At 39.3% G+C, this 27,134-nt stretch overlaps 1 protein-coding gene across 7 annotated transcripts in view; it reads left to right on the top strand.

The window, feature by feature from the left end:
• Positions 1-27,134, top strand: part of LRP1B (LDL receptor related protein 1B) — a 1,569,499-nt gene that overhangs the window by 1,427,764 nt on the left and 114,601 nt on the right. For all 7 annotated transcript variants that reach the window (XM_056534716.1, XM_056534714.1, XM_056534720.1 and 4 more), the window contains 4 exons: positions 4,278-4,394; positions 15,719-15,825; positions 20,730-20,859; positions 25,915-26,021. In XM_056534716.1, coding sequence (XP_056390691.1) covers positions 4,278-4,394; positions 15,719-15,825; positions 20,730-20,859; positions 25,915-26,021 — 461 coding nt within the window. The remainder of the gene's footprint in view (positions 1-4,277; positions 4,395-15,718; positions 15,826-20,729; positions 20,860-25,914; positions 26,022-27,134) is intronic.

The raw sequence follows: 27,134 nt of genomic DNA, 5'->3' as shown, positions 1-27,134 counted from the left end.
TTCTAGTCATACTCCACTGTAATGAGTATGCATATAAGTAAAGTCACTATACAGTTACAATGATTAAGTCTTGTGAACGTGTAAAAGGGCAAAATTAAGAAAAAAATATTATCCAGTTTGCTACTTCATGTTTATGTTTATGTGGCTGTTATACATTGGATATTGTAGCAATGCCAGTTGGACATCACCCTTCTCTGGTCCTTACGCAGCTCTCAGTACTCGTATATCTCCAGAAATCCCAGTAAGGTTGAACTGTGTAGCAACTAAACAATGGCAAGAACAAATAACAAGAAACGGAACTCACCATTTGATGACGTGAAGTCTAATGATGATGGGAGCGGTTGGTACTACAAATAGATGATTTGTATGGTGGTCAGGAATAAAAGCAGATAGATAGGAGGAACAACCTACAAAAATGTACCCAAACTAGCTTTCCCTTAATCTTTCCCTGATTTGTCCCTGAACAATGATTTTAACTCCAGACAACATGGCCTCGGAAAATATCCCTAATGAAAACCCTGATCTGCAAACTTGACCCTAACACAAACAATAGGAGGACTCTAGAAGCCACAGACAAAAACCAAGGCAGAGCAATACTAGACTAATCAATAAATGCAACAAGATCAAACTGGCAGCTATAATATACAAAAGCAAGGATTATACAAGAAGGAACCAAGAGCCAATTGGACTGACTCGGAACAAAACTAGGGTAGAACAAAAAAAAAACTGGAGAAATGCAAGGAATGCTAGGTTTAAATACACAGAGCATACACTATAATCCGCACCACAATGCAAAAGTCATGGAAAGGGTGAACAAGCCTTTTAGCAGTAAATTATAGTATTATTTTTAGATTTGGATGTTATTAGAATATAAATAATAAAGCTGGGTTCACATTTGCGTTTGGGGCCCTCAATCTGAGCCTCCATTTAATGCCTGTTAATCTGTTGAACAATGGTCACAATCTGCTCCCGATGGTTCCTGAGAAATCCCCTTGACTCATCATTTTATATAAATGTGATTATGTGATAAACTGACTTGCAGGACATCTACTGACCCTCAGAGGCTATCGCTTTAACCTTTTACTTAAAGGAGCCCTGTTACAATTTCCTAGGAGAACATGCTAGGGTTGCTGTGTAGGAACAGGCTGAAGGTAGCTTGGCACTTGAATTCTCTGGATCAGCAGGGGAGGGGACCACCACTGGTTGTGCTGTAGTATATCAGAGAGATAAGCTTTAAAATTATGCTTTGATAAACCTCATTATTTAATAAATGTAGACAAACAACCAAAAGAAAAAAACAGTGTTATTATATTTAAAAAGCATAGTAATACTCTTCTGGCTTCTGAGTCTGTAAGGACTCTATATTTCATTGTCTAATTTTTTTTTCTTGCTTTACTAAAATTATTTAGTAACTAAAAGAAAACCCTCTAATATCAGTAGAAAGTGGCTCTCATTTAATGAAGATCATAAACCACAACACAACACGTCGCCCGTGTAGATTCCAGAAAAACAAACACACATTCATCCGCGTTGTTCCACAATAAATTCCTGAATTTATGGTGTGTACATTTAATTTCCTTTACAGGAAGCATTGGGCGATTTGCTATGGTAATTACTTAGATGAATTACCTTTAAAGGGGTACTCCGGTGGAAAATATATATATTTTTTTTTCAAATCAACTGGTGCCAGAATGTTAAACAGAATTCTTAAATTACTTCTATTTAAAAAATATTTAGATTTTCCAGTACTTATTAGCAGCTGTATGCTACAGAGGAAATTATTTTCTTTTTGAATTTATTTTTTGTCTTGTCCACAGTGCTCTCTGCTGACACCTGATGCCCGGTTCAGGAACTGTCCAGAGCAGGAGAAAATCTCCAAAGCAAACATGCTGCTCTGGAAAGTTCCTGACATGGACAGAGGTGTCAGCAGAGAGCACTGTGGACAAGACAAAAAATAAATTCAAAAAGAAGAGAATTTCCTTTTTAGCATACAGCTGCTAATAAGTGCTGAAAGGATTAAGATTTTTAAATAGAAGTAATTTACAAATCGGTTTAACTTTCTGGCACCAGTTCACTCAAAAAAAAAAAAAACACAGTTTTCCACCGGAGTACCCCTTTAAAGTTGGTGCAGAGATTATGTCCAGCCCAATAAAGCCATCTATGGCAATAACCCACAAATGAAAATATGGTGGGAATTAAAAAGGAAACAAAGACCCTTTGGGTTTTATGTCCTAACTGAATTATTCCATGCAAGATGTTAAATGGTACAGTCTATCTATACCTAAAACTATTTTCTAGCAACTTATTCAAGAACACTGGATGATATGGTTGTCCATTGGCTTTTATCAGTTCTCCATCACCTATGAAGAATTAGCATTAAAATTGAAGTTTGCCCACAGCATACAACAATGACTTGTTCCTCCTCGAGGATACCCAAAATCTTAGAAGAATTTAGTAAAATTCGACAATCCTTTTATCTTGCATAACAGTTTCCATTGTGTAACTTTGACATTGCAAGTCCACACAGCCTACGACAACGAGTCTTTCCATATTGAGGAGACCGAAAATCTTAGAAGAGATAAGTAAAATTTTACAATTCTTTTATCATGCATAACAGGAGCTTAGGATATAATTTTGTCCTGGGGTTACTTTTGACCTACTAGGTCAGTGTTTCCTAAGCACAGTCAACAAGTACCCCCAACAAGTCATAATTTGAGGATATCCCATAGAGGGAACACTGGTGGTGATGTTTGATGCAGTGAAGTTGATGTAGATGACACATGTAACATTCACATAAATGGTCCACTACAGCCTAAAACAATGAGCCAAGGATACCCAAAAATGTTTAATAATTTAGTAAAATTTGACAATCCTCTTATCATACATAACAGGATCTATTGGATAGCATTATATCATTCTATCCTGGAATACTTTGGACCTACTAGGTCAGTGTTTTCCAAGCATAGTCTACAGGTAGCCCCAAAAGGTCATTATTTAAGGATATCCCATAGAGGGAAAACTTGTAGTGATCGTTGATGTGGTGATGTTGATGTAGATTGTATGTGATAATGTAGACGGTGCATTGACAATGCAGGTCCACAGCAGCCTAAAACAATGAGCCATTTCTCTTCGAGGATACCCAGAATTTTAGAAGAATTTATTGCAATTTGACAATCCTCTTATCATGCAGAACAGGATCTATGGGAAAGTAGGATATCATTGTGTCATGGGGTACTTTGGATCTACTAGGTCAGTGTTTCATAAGCACAATCCCCAAGTACCAACAACGGGTCATTATTTGAGGATATCCCATAGAGGGAACACTTGTGGTGATGTTTGATGTGGTAATGTTGATGTAGATGGTACATTGACATTGCAAGTCCACCGCAGCCTAAAACAATGAGCCATTTCTCTTTGAGGATACCCAGAATTTTAGAAGAATTTAGTACAATTTGACAATCCTCTTGTCATGCATAACAGGATCTATTGGATAGTAAGACATCATTTTGTCATGGGGTACTTTGGATCCACTACATCAGTGTTTCCCAAAACGCAGTACCCAAGTACTCCCAACAGGTCATGATTTAAGGATATCCCATAGAGGGAACACTTGTGGTGATGTTTGATGTGGTAATGTTGATGTAGATGGTACTTGCAATGTAGATGGTACATTGACATTGCAGGTCCACCATAGCCTAAAACAATGAGCCATTTCTCTTCGAGAATACCCCAAATTTTAGAACAATTTAGTAAAATTTGACAATCCTCTTATCATGTAGCACAGGATCTATTGGATAGTAGGATATCATTGTGTCATGGGGTACTTTGGATCTACCAGGTCAGTGTTTCCCAAGCACATTCCCCAAGTACCAACAACAGGTCATGATTTGAGGATATCCCATAGAGGGAACACTTGTGGTGATGCTTAATGCACTGGTCAAAATAAAATCACCCGTGAAAGATTAGGGAAAATCCTGAAACATGGTACTTAAAGACTGGGCCTGGGAAACTCTGTACTAGACAAATGAGTGAAAGTCCACACTTCACTTAGACCATGTCTACCTTGAATTGCACCATAAACCCTGCTGGATACTTTATCATCTTATAGGCCTCCATCAGAAACTGCAGGATCCTTTGTTTAGCAAGTCTATCCGTTTCTACAACATCAAGAGTCAGAGAGCATCGCAACGTGTGGTAGTTTCTTCTTTACATAGGAATGTATCATTCATGTTTACGCATTTACTTATTTATTCTGTAAGTTCTTCTTTCTATTGCAGATAAAAAGACCTGCAGTCCTCACGAGTATCAGTGCAAAAACAAAAATTGTATTCCCGATCACTGGCGGTGTGATGGTCAGAATGACTGTGGAGATAACTCAGATGAAGACTCCTGCAGTAAGTGTATTCCTGGTGTTGTAGGAGAACATGTAGATGTTTTCAACTCTCTTGATCGGTGGTCTCAAAACTGTGGACCTCCTGGTTTTGCAAAACTACAACTCTGAGCATGCCCAAAGTTGTAGTTTTGCAACAGCGGAAAGTCCAACGTTTGGAGACCACTGATCTAGATTTTTTGGTTAGCAAATAGTTCTAGGGCTAAATGACTTAGTTGGGACAAGGCTGATAGCATCAATGTTCATAATGGGGTATTCCCACCTAATGATGGTATCACCTATCTACAGAATAGGAAATAACAAGCTGAACGACATTTCTCCTGGACTCCATGTAATCCATTCCAGTCTGACAGGGACTCATTTATGACTAATCTCATTTTTGAAAAGTCTGTTTTTCTAAAATCTAAAACTTTAGTTTTTGTGTGGTGTGACTCCTTTACTGTTCTTATATTAAATCACACTGATTGGTGATCACTAGATCCCAAGCTTTTGCCTACAATAACATTTTATACGAAATCCCCATTTGTGAATACCAAATCCAAAATAGAACTAGCTATTTTGGTTTTCCAGTTTATATCCGGAAGATTGAAGTCTCCCATAATGATAACTTCTCCTTTAATTGTCATTTTAGCTATTTCTTCAACTAGTAGATCATCTAATTCTTAAACTTGGCCTGGTGGTCTATGTATCACACCTATAGGAATTACTGTCTGATTACTGGGACACTCGCAAAGAGATAAAGGAAATGTGGGACAATGTTCATCTTAAAGATGTTATTCCTGCCCAGCCATGAAAAGTCTCCATGCTCCCATCTGGCCAAGTCTGCCTTCAGGGTGTGAAATAAGGGCGGGAAGTTGACTATATAGGAGTCGGCCAGGTCTTCTGGAACCCGTATGTCTGCCATCTGAAGGGATAAGAGACTTGTAGGGTCCACACCATCTGTTCAAAAGTGAGAAGGAAATGTCTGTGCATCTTATGGAGCGAATGTGTGTGTCAATACCCGGCATTTGCATGGTATTGGGGACTTGTTTAATGTCCCTAATACCAAGGCCGATACCTGCTGCAGTGCGGCTGTCAAATGGCCCGCTCCACTGCCCCATTCTGCTGTCCGCATCCCTGTTCTGCCATCTGCATCCCTGTTCTGCCATCCGCATCATGGTGTCCTATGGAGGAACATGTGACACACATGTCACTCCACCTCCTCCCCTTTGCCCAGCGTAACACTACGGAGGAAGAAGGAGTGACGTGCATGTCGCAAGCTCCTCCATAGGATGCCATGATGCGGATGGCAGAACAGGGATGTGGATGGTAGAACGGGTATGCGGATGGCAGAACGAGGCAGTGGAGTAGCAGCCGCAGGAGAGCAACTACCGTGGGGCCACTGTCTACAAGTGGGGGCACTGTCTACAAGGGGGGCCTGCTGTTTACAAGGGGGCACTGTCTACAAGGGGGGCCTGTTGTTTACAAGGGGGAACTGTCTACAGAGGGGCTGCTGTTTAAAGGGGCACTGTCTACTAGGGGGGGGGGGCTGCTGTTTTTTTTCTTGTTCTCCTCTAAAACCTATGTGTGTCTTATGGTCAGGTGTGTCTTATAGTGCAAAAAATACAGTAATTTTAATCTAATTTTAATTAGCACAGAGTTTGCAGGTGGGACCGACCAGAGGAGGTGTCGACATTGGGGAATAGTGTTAGATTAAAATCTCCACATTAGAGTATGGGGCCTGATGCAAATGCGGCAAGGGCTTCTAACGTTTTCGAGAGGAAAGATATCTGGTCATGATTCAGAGCATATAAGGATGCCAAAGTAAGGGGATGGCAAGATATCTCAGTTTGCAAAAATATATCTGGCATTAGGGTTTATAGAGGACGAAAGGGGTGTCCCTGGCTTTCCATAAGTCCCTCCTGAAAACAATACTCTCCTATCAGGAGGGACTTATGGAAAGCCAGGGACACCCCTTTCGTCCCTGATTCAGGGTTGACACTGTGCAGCCAATGGGAGTAATATCTGTTTTTCAATCTGCCTTAGGCTAAGTTTCCACTTGGTTTTTTCTCTGGCAGTTTTTGGAGATCTGCCACTGCAGTTTTTGAGCCAAAGTCAGAAGTGGATCCATAAGGGAGGAGAAGTGTCCTATTCCTTATGAATACATTTCTGGCTTTGGCTCAAAAACTGCAGTGGCAGATCTCCAAACCTGCCAGAGAAAAAACCAAGTGGAAACTTAGCTTTAAAGTGGGTTTGCTGAAGGGCCAGTATATGTACCTTCTGCCTGTTAAAACCATACAGGGTTTGTGCTAGTTTCTCAGGGGTATTAAAGCTCTTTGTGTTGAGAGAGGCCAATTTCATGTTAGCCGCCATCGTGGTGTGTGTGATCAAAGTAACACTCACAGTGTGGCCCAGGGGTCAACAGGACACTCGATCCTCAAGGAAGCAGTATATGGAGGAGAGTGCAAAAAAAGGAAAGCAAAGAGGTGAGAAGAAGTAGAAAGAGGCAGGAAGAGAAGCAGCCACACAGATGCGGTTACACAGGGTCTAAAAGAGAAAGCCATAAGGGCCAAAAGAAGAGTCAGAACAATTCCGACTACTGTCCTATTAGGGGTAACATAGAAGAGGCCCCGGCGAGGAGCCTTAACACAGTAGAGGAGCCAGCGAGAAGCCAACAATGTAGTAGTGTTAACCATTTAAGATGGGGTGAAAATAGGAGGTGCAAAGGTCAGGGTCGTGTAAGAAAATATAGAACCTCTTAAGTGGAAAGAGGTTATGTGGCTAAGCAGGCTGTAGAACACTTGGACAGGTGATATACCCTATGAGGAGTAGCAGGCGGGAGGCAGAAAGGGTCAGGGGACAGGTAGGGAGAGTACTCCTGGTTATGGGGAAGTCTTAAAGGGGTACTCCGGTGGAATTTTTTTTTTTAAATCAACTGGTGGCAGAAAGTTAAACATATTTGTAAATTACTTCTATTAAAAAATCTTAACCCTTCCAGTACTTATTAGCTGCTGAATGCTACAGAGGAAATTCCTTTATTTTTGGAACACTGATGACATCACGAGCACAGTGCTCTCTGCTGACATCTCTGTCCATTTTAGCAACCATGCATAGCAGATATATGCTAAGGGCAGCATGGTGGCGCAGTGGTTAGCACTGCTGCCTTGCAGTGCTGGGGACTTGGGTTCAAATCCCAAAGGACAAAAATAAATAAAGTGTTATTATTTTTATTATAACGTCAGCAGAGAGAAATGTGCTCGTGGTGTCATCAGAGAGCATTCCAAAAAGAAAAGAATTTCCTCTGTAGTATTCAGCAGCTAATAAGTACAGGAAGGATTAAGATTTTTTATTAGAAGTAATTTATAAATATGTTTAACTTTCTGATTTAAAAGAAAAAAGGTTTCCACCGGAGTACCCCCTTTAAGGGGTTAATAGTCGTGCAACTATGGTTCCAATAGGCCACAAAATCAATAAAAGAGAAAACTATAACATGTCATAACAAAAGAACAGTACGGACAACATAACATGTTCCCAGAGGGAGAGCCCTGAGCAAGGTACTCCAATTGGGGAAATCATATATGTTCTTGAATAGCAAATATCTGTCTTAAAGGGTACCTCTCATCAAATAAACTTTTGATATATTTTAGATTAATGAATGTTGAATAACTTTCCAATAGCATGTTAATGAAAAATATGCTTCTTTCTATTGTATTTTTCCCGATCAGTCCTGGCAGCAAGCATTTCAGACTACGAGCTGCCAGTCTGCTTTGTTCACAAAGGATAACACTCAGAGCTGCCAGCCTGCTTTGTTCACAGCCTGTTTGGCTGTGAACAAGCGGGCTGGCAGCTCTGAGTGTTTAGTACTCCAGCATGAGTCAGAAATGCTTGCTGACAGGACTGATCGGGAAAAATACAATAGAAAGAAGCACATTTTTCATTAACATACTATTGGAAAGTTATTCAACATTCATTAATGTAAAATATATCAAAAGTTTATTTGATGAGAGGTACCCTTTAAGATAGATATTTGGCATTCAAGAACATATCATGTTTTTCTCTTTGAGCGTTGCAACAGTGTATTAGGTGAGGGAGGGTGAGAAGATATTGCGGATGGTGGTGTTGAAGAGAGGTGGAACAGGCATTCCCAATCTAGCAGAGACATGTGTGGCAGGCAGAAGGTCGCTAGAAATCCAGGAAGATCCTCCGGGTGGTGAAGGATCACCATAGTAGTTCCATGTTTTGCTGAAAGGGAGAAAGGAAATCCCCAACGGTAGCTTATTTGAGCATTGAGTAAGACTTGTAAAAGAGGTCATAAAGCTGCTCTCATTCTGAGGGTACGGAGAAAGAGGTCTGGATATAAGTGGATCTCAGTTCCGTTGTATGTGAGAGCCTTGAGAGTACGAGCCTTGCGCTTAATTTCATCCTTTTGGGTAAATTGTTGGACTCTACGGATCTCAAACATCTCTTGGTCTTTTTGGGTCAGGACTCTTCGCTTTAAGTGCTCTGTGAGCTCTGTCAAGCTCAATAGGGTTGACAGGAAGTTTTTTGAGTACCTCACTAAAGAGTCTTTGTAGAGTGCATGGCAGGTCTTGGGGGGGACGGGGGACGGGGGGACAGTCCTTTTGATTCATATGTCATTTCTGCGATTTTGATTGTCCATGTCATCCATGTGTTCAATTGTTGCCACTTGCTGTGCAGTGAGAGATTTCTCGATGATTCCTGTAGGGCTTCAATCTGAGAAGTGACATCAGAGCGGAATGATCCTAGAGCTTACACTCGAGTGTGATTCTTAGATGTCTCTGTTTTCACAGGTTTTAGGCTACGCTGCCATGCTGCCTTTAAATCCGATGCCAGAGAGAGCATGTCTGTCTTAGTCTGCAAAAGTTCTAATAAGGCTTGAAGCTCTGGGTGATTTTTCAAACTGTTGGCAGCCATTTCAGGAGACAGCAGAGAAGGGCAGAAAGATGCAGATTCTGGAGGTCGGGAATAGTTATCAGAACCACAGTGTTTCATGGAGGGTCTGCGGTGAAGAGTGCTCGCCATGGAGCCATGTGAATCATCAGAGGATGAACAGTCAGGTTCAGCGTCCTTAGAAGGAAGATATTTCTTAGTTGTTTTAAATAATTTATTTTTAGCCGGCGGGCTGTCACCACAGAATTCTGGAGGGTCACTAACATCAGATGAGTCATGTGACCCGGATTCAGAGTGATGATCATCAGAGTCCCTAATCGGGGCCCAGTTTGTGACGTCTTGGGCAGGGGGGCCAGGAACAGGAGCCAGGTGAGGAGATGAAGCAGTGGCCGCGGGTGCAATAGAATTTAAGGAGGGCCTCTGTTGAGAGTGGTGTTCCTGTGTGTCCATAGGGGATATCAGGACGGTTGATGGGTTGTCTCCCTCAGGTGATGGGCAGAAGAGGCAGAGTATGAGTTAGATCCTGAGAGCAAGAGTGAGCCCTCAGAGCTTAGGCCACCAGACGTAATAGGAGCAGCAGGATTGTGCGCCCCCCCCCCCCCCCACACTGCTGACAAGGAGGAGGCTGCAACTGCATACAACTGTGGAGCCACCATTTTGGTAAGTGCTGCTTCTGAGGCAGGTAGAGCACAGCTCTGCTGACAGGCATTACTGTGTTAACTAAGGGTACAGGACCTTGCTGGGGGAGATAGGGCTGGAGAGCTGGAAAGTCAGCAGTACAGTGCTTCCACACTGTGGGGGAAAAGGGGCGGAAAATCAGTACGTTTAAAATTGCCCTATTTTGACCACCTTTAACTTTCTTATTTTTATGTATTCAGGGATGTGTGAAGGATAATTTTTTGCACCATGATCTGTAGTTTGTTTTACTACCATGTTTGCGCATATGTGACTTTTTGATCGCTCTTTATAAATTTTTTTGCAATTTGATGTGACAGTGATGAGAAATTTTTGACTTTTTATTTTTTTATTACGTTTATGATGTTCGCTGTAGGGGATCACTATATTTTTCTAGTTCAGACATTTAAGCATACTACAATATCAAATATTTTATTATTTATCTTTTTTTTAAACTCTTTTCTGTATTAATATGGGTAAAAGGGGTGATTTAAAACTTAATTGCGGGAGGGGCTTTTTAAAAAATGTTTCACTTTAAAAAAAAAAAAATTACATTTATTTTACACTTGCTCCATAGGGAGATGAATGGAGGAAGGTGAGGGGACCTCTATCCACCATCTTGGCAGATCTGATCCCTGCGGCAGTGCTGCGGGCGATTACTTCAGCATTTTAAATGCCGCATTGCCGCAGATGCCGTGATCTGTATTGATCACAGCATCTGAGGGGTTAATGGCAGACATTAGCTCGATCGCTGATGTCTGCCATTACCGGCAATGAAGCAACTGCAACTCCTGCGCTCGCGTCACAGCAGCGCTTTAAATGGACGGTGTTGTGCGCTAAGTGATGCTATGCAGAGCTGTACATTTACGGCACATGTCCTTAAGGGGTTAAATTAAACTTTATCTATTTTAAATTAAAAATTTCCAAAATATCTTTAATCTTTTCAATTGTGAGTTCCTATGGTCTCATCAGGCTGTTGCCACCTCCAGGCTGGGTCATTCTGCCACATTATGGTCTCCTCATGCTGCTGGCACATTAAATGAAACTTTATCTTATTCTATTATAACGACCATGGACATAAATGTACGTCCTGGTGCGGCAGTACTTCATGCACCAGGATGTACATTTATGTCCTGTACATGACCGCGAGCATCGGAGCGATGATCGGGTCTTGTGTGGCAGGTCTCAGCTGCTGATAGCAGGGGATCAGATCAGCTAACATGGTGGACGGATGTCCCCTCACCTGCCTCCGCCACCTTCCTGGCTTCTTCTGCTCTGGTCTGAGATCGAGCAGACCAGAGCAGAAGATAACCAATAACACTGATCAGTGCTATGTCCTATGCATAGCACTGAACATTATGAGCAATCAACTGATTGCTATAAATAGTCCCCTATGGGGACTTTTAAAGTATAAAAAAAGAAGAAGTAAAAAAATAAAATAAAAAAAATTAGAAAAATCCCCTCTCCCCCCCCAATAAAAATTTTAAAATGTCCCTTTTTCCAATTTTATCCCCAAAAAGTGAAAAATAAATAAACATATTTGATATCGCCGCATGCGTAAATGTCTGAACTATTAAAATATAATGTTAATGATCCCGTACAGTGAATGCCGGGAACATAAAAAAAAAAATCAAGAATTGCTGTTTTTTTTTGTCACATTTTATTTATAAAAATTTTTATAAAAGTTTCATATACACAAATGTGGTATCAATAAAAAGGACAGATCATGTGGCAATAAATAAGACTGCTTATGCGGACAAATGAAAAAGTTATAGGTCGTCAAAATAGAGTGATTTTAAAGTACTAATTTGGTTAAAAACTTTTTTTTCATGACCGCAACAATAAAAGAAAATGCAATCATGGGTATCATTTTAATCGTATTGGACCATAAAATAAAGAACACTTAATTTTTACCGTAAATTGTACCATAAAATGTATGGCACAACGACCCCCCCCCCCCCACCCCCACCCCCCATCGGCATGCCTAAAGTTTTGGTTCACTCGAGTATAAGCCGAGGGGGTATACTCGAGTTTATACTGTACTTTTTTTTCAACATTCCCCAAGTCAATGGGAGATGGCACATTTTTGGGGGGGGGCTTTTTTTTTGTCAGTGTGCATATATCCAAATGTTTTGACTAATTCTAAAAAAGCTAAGGTATTACAAATTCAAATTCACAAATTCACAGTTTTTAATAATAACAAGGAATTTGGAGGTCAAGTCAACACCTTGTACATTTTGTCATGTTCCTCAAACCATTCCTGAACCCTTTTTGCAATGTGGCTGGGGGCATTATTACCTTCAGAGGGTTCTGCTGCCATGAAGGGGGGGGGGGCTTGGTCTGTACAATTTTTCAGTAGATGGTATGTGTCACAATGACAGACACATGATAACAGGACCCATAGGTTTAACACTACCTCTGCCGGCTTGTCTTCTTCCAACAGTGCACAGTGATACAACCCCCCCCCTCCCCCTAGGTATGTGGTGAAATGTATGTGGTAAAATGTGGAAAACATGATCTGTCAGACCAGGTTGCCTTCTAAAAATAGTTTTATGCTCCAATTCTGATACTCACTTGCCTATTGTAGGCATTTTTGGTATCAGACAAGGGTTAGTCTGGGTGTTTTGACCGGTCTGTGGCTCTTACAGGAAACTGTAATATCCTTAGTGATCGGATACCAGCAGGAACTTTTTCAGCAATTTGCTCTAGAATAGCTCTTTGATGACACGGGACCAGGCCTTTCCTCCCCACACACATCTTTGAGGCAAACATCTACTTAGAGGTTAACCGGTTGTTCTTCTGTACTATAACAAACCAGGAAGCTCAACAAGACCTGACATTTTGAAGATGCTCTAACCCATTCACACTGTTGCCCTTATCAAAGTTGCTCAGATCCTTACCCTTTCCAGATATATAGAATGGAAACAAATATATATATATATATATATATATATATATATATATATATATATATTTACTTGCCTTCAGGAATTCACTTCCCAAGCTTTGTTATACCAAGCTGTTATTTGACAGTGAAGAAAAGCAATATTGCCAACATTAGAAGCTCTTTCGGATGGCGGCGTTTCTGTTGGATTGCTCTCAGCTCCTTTGATAATTACATGTTGATTCTCAGGAATAAAATTCCAGTATTGACAGTCAGGGGATAATGCAATTCCTGGAGAGAATGGCTGTTATTTGTCTCGTATATGACCTTTTTAGAAAGGCATAAATAACACCACATCAAACAATTATAATTATTTCCCTGTCTTCATATATTACATAGCAGCTAAATAATGGAGAATATATAGAATGAATGTGCTCCATCCAGATATATATGGAAACCGGAGATCTATCAAGCTTACATTTTCTCAATACATTAAGCTAACTTTTAAAGTAACAGGATCACTTTATATTTGTTGTCAGCTCAAGAGCAAAACTTCAGCACATATCATTGTGAAAGACCTCATTTAAAGGGGTTGTCCAGGATTAGAAAAATACTGCCCCTTTCCTGCAAAAACAGCATCACCCCTGTCCACAGGGTATGTGCAGCTCAGTCCCATTTATTTCATTGGAGCTGAGCTGCAATACCTGACACAACCTATGGACAAGGGTGGTGCTGTAAGTAAGAAGAAGTGTTTTCCTAATCCTTAGCAAACCTTTTAAGGGAACAGTTTCCTCTATTGTAGCACATACATTGCATCCATTTTTGAGAAAGGGGAAGAAGTTTCTTGTCTCTATGCTTCAGAGCAAAGAACAAAAAAACCCTCAAAGGGTCAGAGGGTCAGATCTATTAAAGGGAATTTGTCAGCTGTATTTGCTACAAAGAGCTGCATACATGGTTGTATAACTGTTATGATATAAAAGTGAACTGTACCTGGAGATGATGGTGGTTACAAAACGTTAAAAAATATCCTTATAATTTTAAGCCAAGTGTCAAAAAAGGTGGGGACCAAACTAGATAAGTGCCACAGGCAGGATGCTTCCTTGCTTAACTTTACCTGCCAGACCCTTCTTTATTAATGTACAGGGAAAGCATGGAAAAATATATTATCCCAAAAGGGTACTAACAACTTTAAGACTTTATTAGGACATCAAAACTTCCACAGTCACAGGGTAAGATAACGTCAATGTGTTTCGGGGGCACATGATATCATGATAAAGGGAACCTGTGCTCGAAACGTGTTGACATTATTCCACCAAAGCACAGTGCTTTTATGCAACATTTAATGTCCTTATAAAGCCTTAAAGATATTTGGGTCCCTGTTTGGTTGATGGATTTTTCCATTACGGGCTATTGCTGTGGATACTGCCCTCTGTTCATCCTGGGACTTCTGTGAGCTGGATGTGTATACATTACTGCATATTAGTTTCAGTTTGTTAGGACATCATACACAGACCGCAAATTAAAAGGATTACAGAAACAGGGTCCAAGAGCTGACATACCATATGTGTAACCAATACACCTGATAGAGAAGAGGGGCAGCCACACATTTAGGTTGTGCTGCCTTTAAGTGGAGAGGTCTCTAATTGCATACGGGTTTATATGGCTTATTAAACTCAATACATATGAAAACCAAGTCATTTTGAAAATTTAGTTGACTCCTAGGGCAGGGGAAAGTGCAGCCCTACACTAAATGAGTGCTGGGCTGGGCATAGAATAGTCAAACAAGCCAAAATGGTAACTGTGAGAAAACAAAAGGGTTTACCGGTGAACAAGCAGTCCAAGAACCAGGAAGACAGTCAGGAGACAAACAGATAAACAAATCAAGTCAAGCAGGTCAAGGTCAGAACCAAGAAAACCAGTAAAGTAAAAGAATGGCAGGCAAGTGAGAAGTCAGGCAAAGAGGTAATGGTCAGAGTGGCAGAACAAATGAGCAGGACCAATGCTGGTGAAAGGGAAATAGAGCCAAAATCATTTGCTAACATAATGGCCACTAGAGGGTTTAAATGCCCCACCCTGGGAGTGCCAAACCCAATTTCTTGCAGTTTTTAGGGCACATGGTGCTGTCACTCCGGTGTGCAGAAGCTATTGTCACAGTGACAAGTGAGTAAGTGACGCTGCTGCTAGGTATTCAGAATGCAGAATTGGTCATAGCACGCTGAAGTGGGCGGTTCAACTCAATCATTAACAGCCTATCAAAGAGTGAGTTACTGAGTTGGACCGCCCACTAGACTAACCGCAGAACTAGAAAACATTTACATGAATAAATTACAAGTTCAACTTAATCTTTTCCCACATATATGTATATCAATCTGCTCAGCTCCTCTTGCTATACAACAAGCAGCCTATACATTGGACTACACTTTCAACATGACAGGTTCCCTTTAAAGGGGTACTCCGCTGCTCAGCGTTTGGAACAAAATGTTCCGAACGCTGGAGCCGGCAGCAGGAGCTCGTGATGTCATAACCCCGCCCCCTCATAATGTCATGCCCCGCGCCCTCAATGCAAGTCTACGGGAGGGGGCGTGACAGAGCAGCGGAGTACCCCTTTAAGCTACACCTAGAGGTTGCTCCAGGCAGAGAAAATGTTAGATTTGTAAAAAGAGCTTCCCCAGAACAGAAGGTTATGTGATATGCTAGGATATGTCTTAATGTACTAATAAACGTTGGAGAGGTCTGAACTTTGCAGGGACGCTTACTATCATGCAACAAGAAGAACACTTACTTTTCTACAAGAGTCCATGTTATTGATGCATTATTGATCTTAAAGTGTTGTTACAATATGTTGTTGCCCTTACATCTTTGCAACGTTACTGTTGCAGAACCCCAGACGTGTGCATTGAAAGAGTTTCTCTGTGGAAATGGTGACTGCATTTCGTCAAGGTTTTGGTGTGATGGAGAATATGACTGTGCAGATGGAACAGATGAGGTAATCTTGACTTATTGTATATTTGTTTTCCTATACTACTTTGGTACATTGTACATCATAATCAAATGACTACACATACAGCAGAGCTGGATTTGCCATTTAAAGGGGTACTCCACTGCCCCAGCATTTGGGACATTTAGTTTTGAATGCTGGGTGCGGGGTTTGGGTGTCGCTACGCTCCTCGTGATGTCACGTCACGCCCCCTCAATGCAAGTCTATGGGAAGGGGCGTGATGGGGCAGTGGAGTACCCCTTTAAGGGAGTGCCTGGTATTGCAGCTAAAACCAGTTAACATAAATAGAACATAAAATAAAGACCATATGCTACCTGGTGTTATCACAATGGGTTTTGCCAAATGAAGTGTGAAGGGACTTATATCAAATATTTAAATAAATTTAAAAAAAATTACATTAGGCACATTTTGGATTTTCCCAAAATCAAAGTAAATTTGCAGCAAAATGTGTGCCATTTTTTTTAATTTTCAATCTGTTTAAATGTTTTAGGACAGGCCCACCTAGTTCATCATTCCCACTTCCTAACTTTTGCCAAGCCTCACACAAACATACTGATATATTGTCTCCATGTTTTCAATCTCTTTTCAAGCCCTGTTTGCTATATATTGTACAACCTGTTACTACCCTGATAAGCAGAGATGTTGTGGATGTAATTGATCACAGCATCTGAAGGATTATTTCAAGATAGAAATTTCAGGATATTTTACAAATATAGATTGAAAAATGGAAATTACCAATAATTGATTCAAACACTAGGTACATTTTTATTACACATTCCCTTAAAAGGGTTATTCAGGAATTTTAAGGGCAACTCCAGTTGAAAATATTATTTTACCTTGTGGCTCCATTTCCATGGCAATCACTGGCCTGACACAAGGATTTGTATGTGAAGCGCAAGTCACTTTGTCTATGTAAGTCTATACTGTACAATGCTCATAGACTTACATAAAGAAAGTGACTTCCACTTTATACACAAACCCTTGTGTGAAGCAAGTCCTTATCATTGGAACGGAGCCAAAAAGTGACACAGGGATCAGGGCGGCTGTTTATGCTAATGCCTCAGATAACATAATGTTTTTGGCTGGAGTTTAACTGTAAACAAAATTTTCTATAATGCTGAGGCCACGTGAAAATAGAAAAAACAAAACATACTTACCTACCCCCAATACCCTGCAGGTGCAGTTCTTTTGCTTCTGTTCTTTCACTCATCTCTTCTGCTTCCACAATTATCATTCAGAGAAGGATCGCCCGCTCCCCAATCGCTGGTGTATAGATTTGGTTTCTATTTTACTACAGGCCCAGCATTATTTAAAAAAAAACTGTTTTTTTTTGTTGTTTTTTTTTAACACCAGAATACCCTTTTAAGCTTTTAAGTATTGAAAAGGGCCTAGAGGAATACAAAAGTTCTACACACGAGATGACCTTCAGATATCATGCTCATAAAGACAATATTTGCGCTGGGAATTGCTGTTTACTTTGTATTTATCTTTAAATCCACAGTGAGGTTTGTGCAGTTAAAGGAATAATCTACTTTTTCTCAATGTCTTTATAACGTTCCACCATAGTACAGGGCAAATAATTGTATGAAAATGTTACAAATACTTTCCTTCAATTCATTAAATGACATGATGTTTCATTCTCCATTCAGAGAGAAAGCTAAGCCGGGGTTTTTGTTGGATTCTAAGGCATTGTGGGAGCTCAGTTGTGCAGATAGAGCTTAGATGGAAGGTTATAATAGGTGGAGATTCAGATTCAGTAGAGTTTTCATATTCACTTTGGAAGAAGTTGGAGAGGAAGTAACTTGGAGCTTAAAATCTGTACAAGATACTAAAAAAGACGTTACAAAGTTACACAATTTATATGTTAATAACAATTAATTTGTCATTTAGGGTGCGTTCACATGGCGTCTGTCCCCGATTTTTCCCCTCATTTAGGTTCCGTTGTTGCTGCTTGTAAACAGATTACAAACTGATGTAAAATAATCCCATTGATGTCATTGAGATTTTTTTTTTTTACAACCCTTTCACATCCGTTTGCACCCATCTGCTCTCATTTCCGTCAAAAAAATCTCCTGTCAAAAAAATGGAAAAAAAAATGGATACAGTAAATTTTACATTGAAGTCTACGGAACATGGCTGAGCCTTTAATGTCATCCATTTGCATCCATTTTTTTCAATCAATTTTTTTATCCGTTTTTACTTCTGAGCATGCTCAGAACAAAAAAATATATATATTTTTGGTTTATTAACTGAACAATAATGGATCCAAATGCAAACATCCGTTTGAATCCGTTATTTATCAGTTTTTTTCTTGAGTCCGTTTTTATTTTTAACAGGAGAAGAAAGGGATGGGTTTAGACAGCCATGTGAACACAGCCTTAAAAAAAATTCTACAATGGCTACCAGGATAACACCTCACTATAAGGAAACTGGAAATGTCTGTAATCTACTGAGAGGATGAAGGATGTAACTATGAGGATCTATCTATCTATCTATCTCATATCTATTTACCTCATATCTATCTATCCCATATCTATCCCATATCTATTTATCTCATATCTATCTATCTATCTATCTCCTATCTATCTATCCCATATCTATCTATCTCATATCTATCTATCTATCTATTTACAATAGACAGATAGATAGATAGATAGATAGATAGATAGATAGATAGATAGATAGATAGATAGATACTGTAGATAGATATGAGATAGATAGATAGAAATAAATAAGAGATAGATATATAGATATGAGATAGATAGTTAGATAGATATGAGATAGATAGAAATAGATAAGAGATAGATAGATAGATAGATAGATATGAGATAGATATATATTAGATAGATAGAAATAGATAAGATATAGATAGATAGATAGATAGATATGAGATAGATAAATGCAGTAGATAGATATGAGATAGATAGATATAAATAAATAGATAAGAGATAGATAGATAGATATGAGATAGATAGATATAAATAGATAAGAGATAGATAGATAGATAGATAGATAGATAGATATGAGAGATAGAAATATATTAGAAATAGATAGATATGAGATAGATAAATACAGTAGATAGATATGAGATAGATAGAAATAGATAAGAGATAGATAGATAAATAAATATGAGATAGATAGATATTAGATAGATAGTAATAGATAAGATATAGATAGATAGATAGATAGATGATATAGATCAATACAGTAGATAGATATGAAATAGATAGATAGATATAAATAGATAAGAGATAGATAGATAGATAGATAGATAGATAGATAGATATGAGATAGATAGATAGATAGATATAAATAGATAAGAGATAGATAGATAGATAGATATGAGAGATAGATAGATAGAAATATATTAGAAATAGATAGATATGAGATAGATAAATACAGTAGATAGATATGAGATATATAGAAATAAATAAGAGATAGATAGATAGATAGATAGATAGATAGATCGATATGAGAGATAGATATTTGATAGATAGATAGAAATAGATGAGATAGATAGATAGATAGATAGACAGACAGATTGATAGATATATGTGAATATAATGCTGGTTAATCTGCTATTTTTAGAATTCTGTTTTTTATGAAACTTTAAACTTTAAATTAAACTTTTTTTTGCAACTTACTGACATTCTACAGCAAATTCAAATATGTTCTTATAAAAAGGCTCCAGAGGACGGTGAACTAGATTGCAGAAATTGAAATATGGTACTTCAATTCTCCTTCCTCTCATTTCATTGCAAATAAAGCATGGCCTTAAGCTGGGTTTGTATTTTTCTTTCCTGGGAGAAAAAAAAAAATTCTTATTTAATATCTGAGGAGACAAAGTAACGTGTTGTTATCAGGGAGCCGCGGTGATATTTATGTCGTAGCTAAACACTACGCAACGTGGGCAAAAAATTATGTTATCACAGCGTTTATGCTATTACTATATGCCTTTATGTGGCAGATAAGTGGCCGCTTTGGATCAATGTAGAGCAGTGTTTCTCAACGAGGGCACCCACAAGCTGTTGTAAAACTACAACTCCCAGCATGTCTGGACAGCCTTCGGCTGTCCAGGCATGCTGGGAGTTGTAGTTTTGCAACAGCTGGAGGCACCCTGGTTGGAAAACATTGTTGTAGAGTGATCACCTTTGCTGTGTGGTCTAGTCGCCTGGGATTTCATTGAGGGGGATGAACAATTTTTCAACCACAGGAGTCAACATTCACAAAAATAAAAAAATAAAAAAAAATGATAAATAAATGAATGAATTAATAAATAAGATAATATGATTTTAAGTAAATGTATACATAAATAAATAAATAAATAAATAATATAAATAAATAAATAATCCAATATATGAGATCAACTTTTTGACACATACCTTTAAAGGGGTACTGCACCCCTAGACATCTTATGTCCTATCCAAAGGATAGGGAATAAGATGTCTGATCATGTGGGCCCTGGCACTGGGGACCCCTGCCATCTCGGCTGCAGCACCCCAGACATCCAGTGCACGGAGCTAACTTTGTTCTGTGCTGGATGACTGGAAGTTCGTGCTGGGTGGAAGTTCGTGATGTCACAGTCTCGCTCGTGATGTCAGGCCCCCTCCAATAGACTTGCATTGAGGGGCGAGCCGTGACATCACAAGAGGGGTGCGGCCGTAATGTCAGGAGCCTCAGGCGCTGCACCCGACGCCAGGTGCAGCAGGGAGATCTCAGGGGTCTCATCTTTGGATGTCTGGGGGCAGAGTACCCCCTTTAAGACCTTTTCTGACATTTGGCTTCATAGTGCAGCTTAATTACAAACATTCCAGCTCCAGTCTTTGCTTCTTAATATACCATTTGTTGATGATTCTCAATGATATAACCTTCTTGTCTTTCTGTACGGGCAGAGAAACTGTGAGAATGGCTGCTCCAAAGACCAGTTCCTGTGCGCCACGGGTCAGTGCATTCCTGCCAAATGGAAGTGTGATGGACACGAGGACTGTAAAAGTGGAGACGATGAGAAGGATTGCGAGCCAGGTATTGCAATGATTCTGAATTATTATATATATTGATAGATACAGTATTCGTCTTCAATATGCAAGCATTCACATATCAAGAGGAAGAACATACTCTTGGGTAAAGCTTGTAAAACCTGCCTCATCTACCAAGTGCCATGTATGATGGCGGTGTCTTTTTATATGGCAGGGTGGCAACTTGCCCTCCACCACCAAGCACTAGGTTCCAGGTAGAGCCCAAGTACAACTATTACAAGGGTCAAGCGTAGGGTCATAGATTCCATGGTGCAGGTTAATTTAAGGGGCCACCTGGTGGGTGTGGTTATTCAATTAATAACTCCCCTTCACAAATGCCCATTCTATACATGCTGTAGACATGTGAAAAGTTTTGATCAGTCAGTTGAATGTTTATACTCTGACTGATCTCTTCTCTCCCAACTGTCTGTGCACATAAATTATACTTACTTAAAGAGTCCTTCATCGATCATGGATAGAGAACTTGCTTAATGCACATTTCTCTTGACTCGTTTTAGCAATCATTCGGGATCTGAACACTCCTTTGATATGCCTCAAGGAGATGTCAAAAGGGTTTTAACTTGACAGTGCCCATTTACGTCCAGTGTAGGGAATGCTAACAAGCTAACAATGATAGCAAGGCTTGTGAAGCCCTAAACAATACCTGCCTTTTGAAAAATCCGCTCCCATAAGGGCAACCCCAAAAATGAAGACGGTCCATTCCTGTTCTAGAGTTACAGATGGAAAAGGAAATTCACAGAAAGGTCAACATAGTTGACAGAGCATTTACCAAGGATAGTGCAAAGGTCAAATAGCCAAGAAGTCCCAACAATACAGAATCAGCAGACAGGAGGTTTAATAGTAATCCTAGGAGAGTCAGCAACACAGGAAGTCAAAATACAGGGCAAAATGCTAGCGAAAACACTAGAAGAAACAATCACAGGCATCTGCCATTGGCAGGAGCATGGTATAAATTGTCTGGCTACACAAACATGGGAGGCAGGCTAAGACTGAACCTGATAGACTCAACGACCTAATGCTTTGATTGGTTAAGAGGGGTTAGCAGTAAAGCTGGTAGCCATACTGAAAGCACAATGTCTGACATCAGAGCTCCAGAAGTATCAGGGAGTGGCAGAGGCCCTCAGTGTAGCTGGGAGTAAATATTTTGACAGCTGTAATATATTATTTACTCTTATGAAGTATGTGTTAAAGCTCTAAATTAAAGAAATGTCACATCGCTGACATCAACATCACATATTGCAACCATCATGTGTTTACAAACACGGCTCTCAAGAGGCTATTGAGTGTCTCGGAGGTATAAAGCACTTGTGTCGAGCACTCTCCTCTTTATGACTTCCTTTATTAACTGTTCTTACAGCTACAGCTCTGATTATTAAAGGCCATTAATAGCCCCCCCCACAACTGTATTTATAAGGGTGCTGCCTGAAAACGACCTTTAGCAGTAATTCAGCTGCATTCATCCATTATGACTTTGCCTAGGGGACATTTTGTTAAAATGTATGAACAATTGTGACAATTTACTGATGTGTGCATGTATTTTTGTTGGCACTACACCTGAGTACCTATAAGGTAATGCAGATGTAGGAACAATGTACAGTAAAGTATATAACAGAGTACAAATATATATATATATATATATATATATATATATATATATATATATGCTTTATTTCTTTTTAATGAGGCAAGACATTTTGAAAAAATCTATGGAAATACTTTTTAAACTTTCAAAACAAAATATATTATAAAGTTATTGTTCAAGGCTGAGTCCAACGCTAAGTGGTGGCATGACTGTTTCATATGTAAATAAAATACCATTAGTGGTAATGCTTTTGCAGCCGAGTGAATTATGCTTCTTTTTTTTTTTTCTTGTGTTTAAATCAGTTTATTCAAATAGCTCATTAGAACATAGAATTCTATTATTATATTGTTCTTTTTCTCTCTTACTATATATGTAGCTGTAAAACATACATTAAAAATTGTTTTGTTGGATTTAGTTTTAGTTGCCATTTTCTTCTATTATGTGTATACATTATTATGTATAAATTGAAAATATAGAGTCCAGGACACCTGTACAGATGGCTGACCATGACATCTCTTTCTTTTGTTGTACACTAAGTTTGGGATCCAGTGGACAAATTCACACATATCATACATTTAGGAATATGTCAAAAATGTCTATTTTAAGGCTTGGCGTTAGGCTTCCACCCTTGGGCAATTCTCCAATGCCAGAATTGTTAGTCCTGCATCAACAGACAAGCAATATTATGAGCTTTAAAGTTCCTTGACAGACTTGCCCTTTACTTATTGTCTTGCCTTCTTGCTTTGAAATGTTGGCAAGAAAAATCCTAACATATACAATATCTCATGAAAAACGTCTGGAGATATTTTGATGAAACTTGGTACACATGTTACTTATATGTCTGCTAAAAATATAGTAAAGTTATATAAACCCTAACGTACCCATTTGCAAAGGGTGATCTTTTTTCTCATGCAAGTATTTGGGATTTCTGGTACATCTCCTGTGTTACTTTCAGACATCAGAGATTGCCAAGGACTTAAACACCCTGACAACTGTCCGGCAGGAAGGTGCAGAGAGTAGTTAGTGCGGTGGACCGGACAGGATATGAGGACGAGATATGAGGACAGATAGGAGGATGGGATATGAGGAAAGAATATGAGGATGTGATATGAGATCAGGATATAAGGTTAGGATATGAGGATGGGATATGAGGATGAGATTGGGATATGAGGTCATGATACAAGCATGGGATATGAGGATGGGATATGAGGACGGGATATGAGGACGTAATATGGGGTTGGGATATGAGACTGAAAGCTAGTGAACTAAGTCATAAGGCCGGCCAAGCTGGGGAGACAGTGTACTGGCTACGTTACAACAAAAAATTTGTCCTACCGTAGTTTTAGAGGTGATCAAGCTCTTCTGCCTCCGTCTGCGGTTGGTCTTGCGACTGAATTCCAGTTCCAATACTCGGGGTCCCTGTTCGGGCGCCAACTGGAGTAGATCTCTCCTTCAGGACCTAGTGAATATCTGTTCCCGTCCAAATCAATTATTACTAAAGTTGATGCATGCATTGGAGTGAATAACAAACACTTGCACAATCTTTTCAGGGTTAAATTCTCTCCTCCTTTATTACAGCATTACACAGTTTTTTATAAAGACTTCAGAATTAACATAAATTGCCACCCACATGATCGATTAATTATTAGTGATGTGTGTGTTAGTCTACGAGTACATAGTTTTGGTCATGCGCAAGTTTTCATCTAAGCGCTAAGCAATTATTAACTTTGTTCTTACTCTCAAATATCCAAAATATCAGGTTGACATGACATTTATCTCTCTGCAAACAGTTCAATCTTGATGCATGGTACACTGTGGGTGAATATGATTTCTGTCAGGTCAGCTAATTTCGAGCAAAAATAGCTAAAAATGTAAAATATGACATCTTATACCAATTCAAATATATATATGTATATGATTATATATATTAAGTCCATTACAATATAAGGATGGGATTTGAGGATGTGATGTAAGCACGGATATGAGAACGGGACATGAGGATGGGATATGAGGACATGATATGAGGATGGCATATGAGGTTGGGATATGAGGACAGGATATGAAGTCAGGATATAAGGACGTAATATGAGGTTGGGATATGAGGACAGGATATGAAGTCAGGATATAAGGACGTGATATGAGGTTGGGATATGAGGACAGGATATGAAGTCAGGATATAAGGACGTAATATGAGGTTGGGACATGATGACAGAATATGAAGTCGGGATATGAGGACGTCATATAAGGTTGGGATATGAGGACAGGATATGAAGTCGGGATATGAGGACGGGATGTGAGGACAAGATATCAGGTTGGGACAGACATGAGGACAGGATATGAGGATGGGATATGAGTAGTGTTGAGCGGCATAGGCCATATTCGAATTTGCGATATTTCGCGAATATATGAACGAATATTCGTCATATATTCGCTAAATTTGCATATTCGTAATATTTGCATTTTATTTTCGCATATGCGAAAATTTGCATGCCAGTCTCACACAGTTGTATTAGAGCCTTCTTTACACCACACAAGCTGGAAGCAGAGAGGGGTGATCACGAATGTATAGTGCTATATTCGCGAATATGTGATATTCGCGAATGAAATTCGTGAGCAACACTAGATATGAGGACAGAATATTAGGACAGGATATAGGTTGTGATATGAGGACGGAAATCTGCATTACTTAAAGGGGTTATCCAGGAAAAAACTATTTTTTTTTTTATATCAACTGGCTCCAGAAAGTTAAAGAGATTTGTAAATTACTTCTATTAAAAAATCTTAATCCTTTCAGTACTTATGAGCTTCTGAAATTAAGGTTGTTCTTTTCTGTCTAAGTGCTCTCTGATGACACGTATCTCGGTAAACGCCCAGTTTAGAAGAGGTTTGCTATGGGGATTTGCTTCTAAACTGGGTGGTTCCTGAGACACGTGTCATAAGAGAGCACTTAGACAGAAATGAACAATCTTAACTTCAGAAGCTCATAAGTACTGAAAGGATTAAGATTTTTTAATAGAAGTATTTTACAAATCTGTTTAACTTTCTGGAGCCAGTGTGTATATATATATATATATATATATATATATATATATATATATATATATATATATAAAGTTTTTTCCTGGATAACCCCTTTAACACTGCCTCTGTGAAGATTAATTTTTACAGAAATAATTTTAATATAGTTATCGTTCTGCACAGGATGACATCATACCAAACTTTTTCAATTACTCTAAATACAGAGGTCAATAGAGCAGTTATCAGCCCAGAATATGAACTAATTATTATTATAATATTCAATAATTACAAATAAGCAAATTTGCTGAAATTAGTCTCAGGTTCAATGCATGTGAATTAGCAGTCTTATTATCGCATTTTTTTTTATGAATAAAACTTATACAACTGTCAGAAATGTACTAAACACAGTTCATATTACTTATTTCTATATTATTCATACAGCATCACCAACCTGTTCCTCCAGCGAGTATGTCTGTGACAGTGGGGGATGCATCTCAGCGTACCTCAGGTGTAATGGGGAATATGACTGTGCTGATGGCTCCGATGAGGTAAGAAGAATGTATCTCAGAAATGTACCCCTGTATTGATATGGTTAAAGTCAAAGAGTCAAAATATCTAAAGCTTAAAGTTTAATATACAAGAAAATATATCAGGCATTCAGAAAGTCTTCAGACTCTTTAACTGTTTTCACATTTTTTAAATAAAATAGAAATTTGAGTTTTCCCCGTAGCATTCTGCCCTCAATACCAAATAATGAGAAAGTGGAAACAGAATATTAGAAGTTTTTGTTAATTTATTGAAAAGGAAAAATTAAAACCTTGCAGTGACATAAGTATTAAAGGAATACTCCGCCCCTAGACATCTTATCCCCTATCCAAAGGATAGGGGACAAGATGTCAGATCGCCGGGGTGCCGCTGCACGTAATGACGGGCAATACAGGGGCCGGAGCATCGTTATGTCATGGCTCCGCCCCTCGTGACGTCATGGCCCGCCCCCGTCAATACAAGTCTATGGGAGGGGGCGTGGCGGTCGCCCCTGCCATCGCCCGTCATTACGCACAGAACGAACTCGCTCTGTGCAGTAATAATGGCGGGGTGCCGCAACGGCGATCCCCAGCATCCCAAGCAGTGGGACCGCGGCAATCTAACATCTTATCCCAAGGATAGGGGATAAGATGCCAGGGGCAGAGTACCCCTTTAAGACCCTTTATTTAGGCATTAGTTGAAGCCCCTTTGGCAGTGATTCCAGCCTCCAGTCTTCTTGGGAATGAGGCCACAAGATTTACACACCTAGATTTGGGGATTTTCTGCCGTTCTTCTCTGCAGATCCTCGGTCAGGTTGGATGGGGATGTCGGTAGAGGCCATTTTTAGGTCTCTCCAGAGATGTTCCATTGGGTTCAGGATTTGGCTGGACACTCAAGAACATTCACAGAGATGTCCCTAAGCCACTCCTCTGTTGTCTTGGCTGTGTACTTAGGGTCATTGTCTTTGGCCCAGTTTGAGGTTCAGAGAACTCTGGATCAGTTTTTAATGTTTTTCTATTTCAGCTCAAAGCCTCAACATAACAACATGAGAAAAAGTGAAAGGGTCTTAAACCTTTTTGAATGCATTGTATTAACTTGCCTATAGAAGTTGTATTCCCATAAACTGGCAATATCAT

The sequence above is a fragment of the Hyla sarda genome, chromosome 8, assembly GCF_029499605.1.
Source record: "Hyla sarda isolate aHylSar1 chromosome 8, aHylSar1.hap1, whole genome shotgun sequence".
Lineage (NCBI taxonomy): Eukaryota > Metazoa > Chordata > Amphibia > Anura > Hylidae > Hyla > Hyla sarda.
The sequence above is the reverse complement of the archived record's forward strand: the minus strand, read 5'-3'. Positions and strand labels throughout refer to the sequence as shown.